The 12,242-nt window shown below is 32.7% G+C and overlaps 2 protein-coding genes across 5 annotated transcripts in view; one reads left to right on the top strand and one right to left on the bottom strand.

Annotated features, from left to right (window-relative positions):
• Positions 1–4,048, top strand: part of LOC124364597 (carnitine O-acetyltransferase-like) — a 40,053-nt gene extending 36,005 nt beyond the window's left edge. For all 4 annotated transcript variants that reach the window (XM_046820190.1, XM_046820186.1, XM_046820188.1 and 1 more), the window contains one exon: positions 3,672–4,048. In XM_046820190.1, coding sequence (XP_046676146.1) covers positions 3,672–3,887 — 216 coding nt within the window. In that variant the 3' untranslated portion in view covers positions 3,888–4,048. The remainder of the gene's footprint in view (positions 1–3,671) is intronic.
• Positions 4,049–8,205: 4,157 nt separating this feature from the next.
• The window catches only part of LOC124365484 (lymphocyte-specific helicase-like), a 36,491-nt gene continuing 32,454 nt past the window's right edge, over positions 8,206–12,242 (bottom strand). Inside the window, exon 14 of the mRNA XM_046821467.1 lies at positions 8,206–10,529. Coding sequence (XP_046677423.1) covers positions 10,426–10,529 — 104 coding nt within the window. The 3' untranslated portion in view covers positions 8,206–10,425. The remainder of the gene's footprint in view (positions 10,530–12,242) is intronic.

The raw sequence follows: 12,242 nt of genomic DNA, 5'->3' as shown, positions 1-12,242 counted from the left end.
GGCAGTTTTTTGTGATTTAAAAAAAAAATTTAAATTATGAAGAAATTGTTTTAACCTAACATATTATACAGCAAATTAAAGAGGAGAACACACAGTTTTAGAACATTTGCTTTTTTTATAAAATAATTATTTAAACAAAATTATAAAGTAAACAAAATTATGGAAAAAAATTTTTTTAAAATTTTAACTTTGTATAAACGTTTTATTTTTCAACCCCCTAATGTTGTATAAACGTTTTTTTAACCACCACATCACATAATGTTCTATAAATGTGATTTTGATATAAAATTAACATAAAAGAAAGAAAGTATTCATGTTAGTACTAATGGAAGGCCTAACCATAATCATACTCAGCATCATTCACGTTTTGATCATTAGGCTTAACCTCAAAATCTGGATCAGGATCATTGTCGTTGAGAAACTCACCCTATGAACCAGAATCATAAATTTGACCCAAGATTCTTTTAAACTGAATTGCAGATGATCTCTTATTTTCATTAAAAATACGATCATCCTGGAGGAGGTGTACATATCATGCGCATCATTATTTTGTCTAAATGATTACTCATTTTACACAATGATTAAGAAAAATAAAACTTGTATCACTAAGAAACCAATCAAAATAAACTAAACCAACATTTATCACTTTATTCAGTAACAGTGGAACTTAATTTATAAATAACAATGCTCGCATCACTGCGGTGTCAGTCGGTTACATAACTATGCAGTCGTTACCCAGCCGGGATCACTTCTGGCTGGTTTATACCTACCAGTTGAACCCACCACTGGGCACAGCAAAAACCGATGTGCCACTTCAATCTGGGCAACCTTATGGATGTCCAGTAGCGGCACATCACTAACCGCAAATGTTGAGATTCTGGGGTTCATGGGTAATTCAATAAGTTTAGTCTGCTGTGGAAGATGACTGTTGGAGTTGGTGGGGTTTGTTCCCTTACCTCAGAGGTTCTTGTTAACCTCAACAAGGGTGTACCACCCCCGCCTACTTTGACTGGAGAGGTTGGTTCAGAGCTAGCCTCCCCTTCTTCCGGTATGACTTTGAGATGTAGTGCCCTAATTCTTCCTCATGGATCTCGATAGGAGGCGGCACCTACTCCCTAACCTTACCCATCCTGAATATCCTGTCACTCCGGAAGCAGCGCAAAGGTTCTTACAGGACAAAGTGCAATTTATAAGCTTCTTGTCCTAAGAGAAAAAAAAAAAAAAAAAAAAAAAAAAAAAATATGCTGTCATGCAATTGTTGCAAACACTATTTTTACAGCTACACAATTGTTACTTGTCATAAAAAGACGTATAAATATAAACAATATAACATAGTCTAAAACAACTAAACCCGATTTTTTACCAAAAACTTAAACGTATTGCGGAGCCCGAGTATAGGTCGGGCTCCGTATTCAATGTGTTAATATTTTTATTTTTCCAAAGATAGGGTTTGTTTAATGTTTTAGATTGCTAATTAAAATTTTGTGAGGATCTTTGTTATCCTATTTAGATAGATATGTAATTCTTCTTTTGTGTTTAATTTTTCTCCTTTCCTTTCAATATCCTAAATTTCCATGTTCTTTTCAATATTTGTGTAGTTATGGTCAGTTTCTAATAAATGGTAAATCTGTTTAAATGGTCCACATGTGTATATTTAGTTGTGTATTATTTATTTTGAGGTTAATGTTCACACTGATTATGGTTTAATACCGAAACACACGTCTAGAAATAAAATAACTTAATAACATTGTATTATATTTCGTTAGATACTAATGTAAATCTATTTAGTAAACTTAACCATTTACTTTCTTAATTATGTGACGCCATTTATGTACACCATGTGTAACAATCGAATAAAGATTTTTCTGATTTTGATTCTAAAAAAAGGTTTTAGTTGACCATTCATTATTCTAATATAAAGATAACCCTGTAATGTGGAGTTAATAACATAATAAATTTATAATATTTGTTAAAACCTGCTCAACCCTCTACTACCGACAAAGGAAGGAACTCGGCACTAAGAATCAAATGTCTCATTGTACTTTAACACAATGGCCTCTGCTTTGTGCTTTCACCTTGTGGCTCTTTGCATCTTATTGTTTTGATCTATTAGTTAGTAGGTTAATGTTTCTTTGTAACTAACTGTTACTCTGCTTTGTTATCCGGAAGAGAGCTAAATGCTCTACTACTTCTTAGGTTTACATGGCTGGTATCTGTTTTCTGGTTCACACTGTATTAATACGTTGTTTACACAATTAGTGTTGAGATATTTCGGCTTTGCTGTAGAGAGTCATCTTCAGTCAACAGCTGTACTAAAACTGATAAAAGTAAGCATTTGTATACGTGAGTTGAGGGGACAGAGCTTTATCATGATTGGCTGAAGCTTAATTGACCTTGATCAATATGGCTTTTTATTACAGCTGCCAACTTTTCAACAATTTTACGCTGTCTTCTTTGTTGAAGTTATTTTCTTTTTTGATAATTTTACGGTTCCTCGTATTATTCTTGGGTTATAATATGGAGTTTTTGAAAGTACCTTTGTTTTGTCAAATTCTATTGCAGGTTTTGTTTAGAAACTGTGTTCTGCTGTTGCTAATTTTCCAGTGTCTTGACGTTTTGTGTGTTAGTGTTCACTCACTTGTGTAGATATCATGTTTTGTCTCCTGTAGTGTAGACTGAGCTGCAACTTCATAGACTCCCAGCATGCATATACTGTGGAATGGTATCCTTCATTAGCCTGATACAGATCAATTTTTGAACTGGCTTGAATTTTGAATAACGCTTTATTGGCACAAATGTATTAGTTTTGTACTACAGGTATTTCTATACTGTACTGTTATCTTCTTATTTTAACAACGATCAATAATAATTTATTGTAGGTTGGATATATTTAAAAATCTTGATTTAATTCTCTTTTTAGTGGGTGTCATCTATTGATCACCAATGATCTAAAGTTGTGATAAAATGTAATTATCAGAAATTTGCATTGGTTCTTTTTTAAATATTAAATAAAAAATGTAAGACTTTCTAAAAATCATTGGTAAATTATTATTCAGTCACAATAAATTATTTTACTAAACACGTTTTTACTTTTAGAACTTATAATCAAATCATTATTTGATGATGAAGAAGTTTAAAACGAACAATTTAAATTGTTTTGATGTATATTATAAAATATTTAAGAATATAAAATATAGTGTAATCCAGATAAATTGGCATTCTCATTGTGTCATCAGGTGCAGAGTTGTCATTGAATTTTTTAAAATCTCTTGACGAATATTGATTGTTCCAGATTCCAGGAGTCAAGTCTATAATAGCATCAGTTTATAGATGCTGCGTTAAGAGGAAGGTGAACTGGAGCTAAACTCAACATTCATATTTCCTATGGCTTTCTATGTATTACATGGTTTGACGTTACTGCTGATGATGACTAGTCTCCACTTTTGTTTGTCTTGGAATTGTTATTTTGACACATCAAGAGATACTGACTTCCTGTTTACGGCAACTTGTTGCTGTATCAGAAGCTAGCAAAAGCCATGAAAACCATTGTATTTTCATGTACATGTTATATTTCTACTTTGCGAGTTTTTTTATAATACCTAAGAACATATCTGATTGGGTGGTCAATAATGGTATTTAGAAGTAATTTTACCACTTTTTATTTTTTCTAGGTGGCTGTAAAAAGTGACGGGTTCATGATCTACGGACCCCTGGTCGAAGATGGGTATGGCTGTTGTTATAATCCACGTAGTAATGATATTAAGTTTGGTACAACTGCATTGAACTCCTGCGCAGAAACAAGTGCTGTCAAGTTTGTCGAGAGCTTGGATCAGTCTCTGACCGATATGCATCAGTTGCTGATATCCACCCCTACGGCGCACTTGTAGCTGCCCGACACGTTTACAGGATGTACTTTGACAAGTTACAGTATTTTTTAAGAAATCAGCAACGGTTTCAATGCTATTATACCCGGTTTTATCCTTTCTTATATAGACTGATTTTCAATTTGAGCAATGTTATTGTTAAATAAATTTTACTTTTATAGACATTTTTTTATCTTTTCATTTATTCTTCACCATTTTGAGATATTCAACATATTATAAACTCAAGTAACTTGACAAAGATCAAATATAAAAAAATGTAATTAGTTGTTGGCAACGCTTGTTGTGGTTCGAAGCTACTTTTTAACAATGTAGAAACCGAACATTGTTGCAGCATTTAATGTAGATCCAATTCAAACCCTTTTACTCTTATTGAAGACGAACAGTTTTTTTAACCCTTTAAAAGTTTTGTTTTTGTACCTAAGAATATATTTTTCTTTTTGTACAGAAACAGGTTTTAAGCAAAACAAATTATTTTTAGTCTTATGTACTGTCCTCTAAATCATTTTCACTATCCGTGTCCATATCATCATCACACAAACGAAGCCAATTGTCTATTTGTGCGTCAAATATTTCCAAGGTACAATTAACATTATAAATAAAACTCCAGGACAGGTGACATACAACAACACACAGTAGCTGCCCGCACTATGTGACTACAGCGAACTCACCAAGGTGCAAACACTCATGACAGAACCAAGGAAGTACTGACATCTAGTACAAAATGCCAGAATTACTTGTGCAACATGCAGGTCATAGAAATGCTTCTTGCACAATATTATGACAGACAATGAAATGAACAGGAGCAATACAACAATGTGTAATTTTACGTCAGTAGCACACTTTTACGCAATCGCTATGGAGGAAATTACATCAAAAGCTGCAAGGGGTTAATATTAGTAGATGAGACTTAGTGACTAATAAATTATAAAAACTCAAAGATTTTGGTAAAATCATCCGATATAGTAAAAATAGCTTTTAAATAAGTTTTAAATTATTCAAGTTTTAATTCTTCACCAAACTTCATTTTTTACTTTCAATCAAGTACAGCAAGTGGTAATAACAAAGTTTTTTGTTTTTAATTTAATCATTCAAATATCACTTCAAATCAAAATGTTTTACAGTAGAGTCCCGGTAATCCGAGGTGAATGGGACCAGAATGTGCCTCGAATTGTGAAGAACTCGAATTATATGGAACACTTTGAGAAAAATTGGGTTATAATTAGAACTGAAGGCAAACAAAAGAAATATGCTTTTATTACAAATACCAGCATTAAGAAATTACTTACAGAGGTCCAAAAATGCAATGTTTACTTAAAAAAATTATCTAGAGTTTTTTGTTTCACCACACTGCAGCGTTTGCGGGCAGCCATGTCTCTCCACCGCCGAAGCAATAACGTGTCTGCCGCTGTCGCCTCTGCTTGCTGCTCTACGTAGCGCAGGGCTGCATCCAGTGCCGCGTAGCCGTTGTTGTGAGTCATTGCCGGGTCTGTCTCCTGCACACTTTCTTCTTCCTCACTCCCGTCAGCTGTCATGTCTGTGACCATCTCAACTATGGTGTCGTCTGTTGTCTCTAACTGTTCGTCCGTACTCATCCACTCTCCAATATCAGTTTGATTTGTCCCATTGCAAATGTTTATTAACGGTAGATCGTCATCTTCATCATCATTTTAAATTTTACACACTCCGATTTTCTTCCATGATTTCTGGTTTAATTTCGCTCCAAGCTTCAGCGATCCAATAAATCACATCCTTGATTGTGACTTTTTTCAGGAAATCTTTTATGGTTGCCTCTCCTTCAATTGTTTGAAACATTGATTGCAACAAACGGCGTCTGTACTTTTTTTTTCAAAGTTTCAAGTACGCCTTGGTCCATAGGCTGAATGAGGCTGGTCACGTTCAGTGGCAAAAACATCGTGCGTATGCCATCGCATTGCAGTTCCCCTTCATCTGGGTGTGATCCTGCGTTATCAAGTGTTAAGATGGCTTTAGAGGGTAGGTTGCTTTTCTTCAAAAACTTTTTGGTTTCAGGAACAAATTCACTAAAAAACCAGTTATTAAAAATTTGTTTGTCCATCCATGCGTTTTTTTTTGGTTTGTATAAGTTGCTGGAAGCGTTGAAATAGACATGTTTTTAAACGCACAAGGCTTAGCAGACTTGCCAATGACAGTTATTTTTAATTTATGGCTTCCCGCGTTTGAAGCGGCTAGCACAGTCAGTCTCTCTTTGCTTTTTTTGTGACCTGGAGCAGCTTTTTCCTAGAGTTTTTGATGGCAAAGTTTTAAAATTCAAACCAGTTTCATCACAGTTGTAAATCTGATCAGGTGTTAAATTTTCACTTTTAATAAGATTTTTTAACTTTTCACAGAACTGAACAACTGCCTCGGAATCCGCCGAGTTTCTCCCCACAAATTTCTAACTGCCTCACGCCATAACGTTTTTTCCAACGGTCAAGCCATCCTACACTTGCCGTAAAATCTTCCTCACCTTCATTGATTTCATTGCGAAAGTACAATGCCTTTTCCTGTAAAATAGGTCCGGAAATAGGACGACCTTTGTTTCTTTGTGGACAAAACCATAAAAATAGGGCCTCGCTAGTTTTTTCATACTCTGCTTTCTTCATAGACTTCCGCTCATTAGTACACTTTTCCGAGCACTTTTCTGATGCAAACTTTTCAATGTTATCGCGATTCCTTCGCCAGTCACCAACTGTCACTTCACCAACTCCGTACTCGGCAGCTAATTTTTTTAACGTTTCACCTTTATCAAGTCTTTTAAGAGCTTCTAGTTTTGTTTTTATCGGTACAAACTTTCTTTTACTTTTTGAACTCATAGTTCACTGTACAACGAACACATAAACACTTCATAAAATACTTTTTTACTAAAACTTAATATTTAGACAACAAGTACTGTACGTTGTAAATAACAGACGGGTAAGCGCACTGCGATCGTAATCTAGAACAACCGTACCGCAGTCGAACGTGATGAGCAATGGACTGATTTATTTTTAGACAATACGGGGCACGATGTTCCGTGGCCTTGACAATAGGGTGGGGGTGGGGCGGTGCAAATGAAGTGGCACTGATGAGTCAGGCTGCCGGCTTCTCCAAGTAGCCTAGCACTCAGTTTACAGACATGCGCTCGAGTGTGTTGTACAAATATGTCAATATCACATTTTATTTTTTTACATGTGTTGGCTCGGATTTAACGGAACCTCGGACTATCGAGACTCGAACTATCGGGACTCTACTGTTTAGTAAATCAGAAGACACCAGGAGCAATACTGATCCAATTATATAATTCTTTCAAGTCTAAAGATTCCTCAAAGATGTTTTTAATTTTGATGTTAAACAACAGAGTAACTATTCTGAAGTAAATTGTTTAACTGACAAATACCTATAGAAAAAGGCATGTCACATAGTGGCAATCAAGGGAAAGTGATGTTAAGTTTTACACTATTTCATATTTACTTAATTTTCATGTTTTGCTTTTCAGTTACTAATTAATTTGTTCCCTATTAGACCAATTTAGCACTTAATAAGACAATTGCGTCATTCTTTTAGGAAGGTTCCCCATTCAATCAAATGTAATGGTCCTTCTCCTTAAGTTTATCGCTTCAAAACATTCCACTGTTTATCTGACTAATAAAAAATTATATTGCCACTTATGTAATATGTTTTTTAATTAAAACTGCACACGAGTGTCAAGCTATCTTGTAACGCATATCACTCATTAAATTAAATAATACTTTCTGAAATATTTTAATTTTGATATACCTAATTAGTTTGTTAAGACTTTAAGCCATTTAAATTTAAATTATTAATGCTTTAATTAATATGATTTAAGTTATATTTTGATTCCACTTTATATAAAACTTACCTGAATTATATGTTATATAGTAAACAGCTTGCCTTTTGGAAAAAGTAACATTTTCCTGAACTATGCAAATATCAATAATTAATTTAATACGCAACGATATTTTTACTGTTCATGGTGGACATGCGCTTAGCAAGCAGTGTCTAGAGAGGCTGGCAGTGGCAGTACGGTAAGGGGCTGTGATAACGTGCCCTCGACCATGTTCTGCCCAATTGTGATGCGTTCTTATAGATCCACATATAATAAGAACTACCTGGAGGTTATACTTGAATAATAAAAATGTGTTTTACTGTGATTGTTAGTTTATTTATGATGTCTAGATTATTTATCTGATAATTCAGCATGCCTCAAGTCCTGGCCGTGCCGGAAGTTGCTGTATTATTAAGTTTAGCAGCTAGATCAATAGAGTCTTACTACACCTGGGAGTTATAACAATGAAAAACAAAATACAAAACAAGTATTTATTACAAAATGCAAACAAAATCACAAGAAACAATAAATAACACTGTATAAATTACGGTTCTTAATTATAATACTAAGAATATTTTTAGTTGAAAGTGAGCAAACAATTGTCTTAAAATAATGATTTTTAGGTTTGATAACAAACATAACATTGAGGTATGAGGGTCTTTACAGTACATGCCACAAACTTTTCCAGCTGTACTTTCTTTGCAATAAAATTAATAACATTCTGAGTATTGAAAAAAAATTATTCAATACAAATACAGAATGAGAACAAATCACAAGGTTAAATCAATGGAATATATTAATCTATAATATTTAAATATACATGGAAATAAATATAACGCCTCAAAAATGACCTGTTCAATTAGTCGTGGGGAAAATTATTTCCAGATTTGGATATTTGTTGTATGGACTTTTAGTTTAAAAGAATGTAAATATATCTATAACCACATTAAAATAAATAAATACATATTCATAATCCAATATTCATTTACAAAAACAAATGTTTTTAGAGCAATTCAATAATAAATACAAAATGTTTAACATAGCTCTTCTGGTATGACCTTCAAAAGAGTAGGAGGAAGTTAAAACATGTTGAGAAAAGTAGAATTTTGCCTTAGTTTACGTAATAAGTTGAAATTTTTGACCTAACAACCAGTTTGAACCCATAATAATATCGCCTTGAAAATAATACAGAAAATTACTTATTTACAAGCCCACAGTGTTTCTCTGTCATGTTTTTCTTCTCAAACATGTTTTCTACCCGATCGTTTGTCAGTGTGTTAAACACTTTTCTTTGTTGACATTGCTTTTAACATTATATACTTTTAAAATTCTATCCTCGAAAATCTTCAAATTCTAAGGATCGACTCAAATGTTTCATTTTAAACTTAGTATTAATTTATTGTCAAATTTCATTATAGAAAAGTTTTGCAAATTGAGCACGCAATTCTCCAGATACGATGAGAATAACTATTTATAAAAAAACAAGTACTACAAGACAAAGTGCAATATAATATAACTGTTAATAATAATTTATTACACATCATTATGAGAACAAAATTGCAAAAACAAATACAGTTATTTTTAAATAGTGTAGATACTTATTTTTGTTCAGTTTAAGGCATAACTTAAACATAATAAAGGTAAATAGCCCAAGAAAAACAAAATGAAAACAAGAAAATACAACGAAACATTCAGATTAAATTAAAACCAAGTGATGTTTTTCTTTAATTTAAATCTAAAGAATCAATCAAAGCAGATTCAAACTAAATTAGTTCAAATAGTATAACTTAAACTCTACTCAAATAAAATAATGTATTTCAATTATATAAATACACACACATTAGATTGTTTTAAAAATTGTATTTAAATTTATTTTTAATTGAAAAAAAAAACCTTGGGTTTATCAATTTTATATATTTAATCCAGAATAAGGAAAAACACAGAACTCCTTTAAGAAGATTAAGAATGAATAAAAATATTTATTATAAAATGGTGTACATTTTTGAGAAATGAGGATCTCAAGAATAGGTTCTTAGGTATACAATACAACATTTTTATTTTAACGTCGTTTCACTTAATATATGAAATATTTATTAGACACCTGAAACTCTTGAACAGGTTATATACATGAATGTGGTCCTAATGAAGTTCAACTGAATCTAGTCCAGGTAATTTTCTCTTTATAGACACTAAATGAATTATCCAAACTTAATTATTGGGCAATTAACGCCACGTGCAGGGACATAATAACAAGTCATATTAATGTACTAGACATACTATCAGAACTATGTTACATATCACATGATCATGTATGTTGGTGACATTCAATATCCTAAAATAAACAGTATACGTCAAAAAACAGACATCGTAGAATAATTTATTTAGAATCCATTTTATAAAGGTAAACATTTTATTGTGTTTTATAACATAAACAGTTCAAAGTATTTAAATAAGTTAGCGATACATATTGAGGTCAAACTAAAATTTAGATTATAACAAGTAAAAACCTATTTTACGTGACTTGGTCATCAGATAAAAAATACACATTGTACGCAAGCGTTTAACAACACAACATTCATACTTATTACACACCGAAACTAGTTTTGGTGCCTCAATTTTCAGGTACAATATAAATCCTTTTCTAAAAACGTTCTGTACACATTTATAACAGCCAAATAATGAACTAGGATCACTTATTTAATTAGTCGCTGCTTCTGATTTGATGATTTTGAAACGTGAACCTTCATTCTCGGCTGTTTCACTGCGATCCAGTAGCTCCTCTAGTTCTTCATCAGTCATCACTGCAACAGACATTCTTAATGTAATTGTCATCTTTAGAGTTTGGAAATATTGATGCAAAATTGACAAGATTGTGTAGTAACGGTCAGTGTGTGACATATCTGTAATATCTATCCAATATAACTGTTTACCATTTTTTGAATTAACTAGTTATTTATATGTTTAGCCTCACTCAGTTCTTTTCACAAAGACTGTCTGTGCACAAATGTGGAGATCCAACAAACTGCTGATACTATTCATACTCTTTACAATTATTCACTAGTGTTAAGACACTAAAATCTAAATTTCAATGGTGAAACATTACAGATTTGAGAAGAATTCCTATTTATAAATATACAAACAAGTATATGATAAAAGTTTTTATATGCGTTCCAGTAGTTATACAAAAGGGAAATCAAATCACATAAATTGTGCCGTGATAATCAATTTCCTTTAATTTTTATTAATACTCTTTTAACATTCAAATTTAATTTAATTTTATTTCTTTAGTCAGGCACTTTGATTAAATTATATGACAATCTAAGTTAACCCTTTCAACCCCAGACCAAAATATTGATGGTGGGAAAAACTTACCAAAACCATTTGACCTAAGAACTACAGAGAATCCCCGGAGCAGAAACAGCTGTATTGCATACTGTCCGTAAAAAATTAATACTTTTGCTATTTTTTATGCTATTGTCTTGTATTACACACCAAAATGTCCAGAATGAAATTGTATACACAGAAAAATTTTAGTCTGAACCACATTTTATTTTTCTAAATTTAGTTTTATGTATGTACAAAAACAATTACAGTAGAGTCCCGTTAATCCGACCTAATTGGGACCGACCCCTATTCGGATTATGTGATTGTTCGGATTAGCCAGAATTACAGAAAAATACGGTTTTAAACTTGAGAATGGGTCTATTTTGTTATAGAATTATCAACATTGTTTATTAAAACATGTTTTATGACTGTTGCATTGTATTTCTTGACAAATAAACGTGTTTGCGAATACTAAGCACATTTACCGTATTTAGTGTGAGAGTTCTATTGTTAAGCAATGTGAGTCATCCAATAAACTCTCTTCAATGCGACAAAAGACAATAACTGAATTTATGTCTTTTAACAATTAATATTATACTCAATAATAATATCAGTACTGTACGTCCAATTTTTGTTTGATTTCACTTCTTAATACAGTATCAGAATCAGAATCATCTTTATTTACAATCATTGAGATTACAAATAGTGTCTTTTACAATAATGTGAGTTTTGAGTCTTCAAGCAGTTTTAGATAAGAGTTTCACTGTAGAATTCTTCGAGTTTGTAAAATGGTCGGTCCAAGAGCCATGCTTTTAGTGCCGACCTCAGCGAGTTCCCTCTCTTGGTGTGCATTTCTTGAGGCAGTGAATTGTGAAGTTTTCTGCCGATGTAGGATGGTTTAGTTTCAAATAGCTTTAGGTGGTGTGCTGGCAGGATGTAAAGCTCACCGTTTCTGGTGTTGTGATGGTGAGTGTCCTTGTTCCTCGGCAGATCTTTTCCATCTACATACATCACTACCTCTTGGATGTAGAGTGAGACAACAGTCATGATTTTCTGTGCTCTGAATGCATCTCTGCAGCTATCCAGGTGGTGTAGGCCGGCAAGGGCCCTAATACATTTCTTTTGGAGTGTCAGGATTCTTTTTAGGTTGAGTTTTGATGTACCACCCCATACAGAAAGACCATATCTTA

Source organism: Homalodisca vitripennis, chromosome 6, assembly GCF_021130785.1.
Source record: "Homalodisca vitripennis isolate AUS2020 chromosome 6, UT_GWSS_2.1, whole genome shotgun sequence".
In the NCBI taxonomy this organism is placed as follows: domain Eukaryota; kingdom Metazoa; phylum Arthropoda; class Insecta; order Hemiptera; family Cicadellidae; genus Homalodisca; species Homalodisca vitripennis.
The sequence above is the reverse complement of the archived record's forward strand: the minus strand, read 5'-3'. Positions and strand labels throughout refer to the sequence as shown.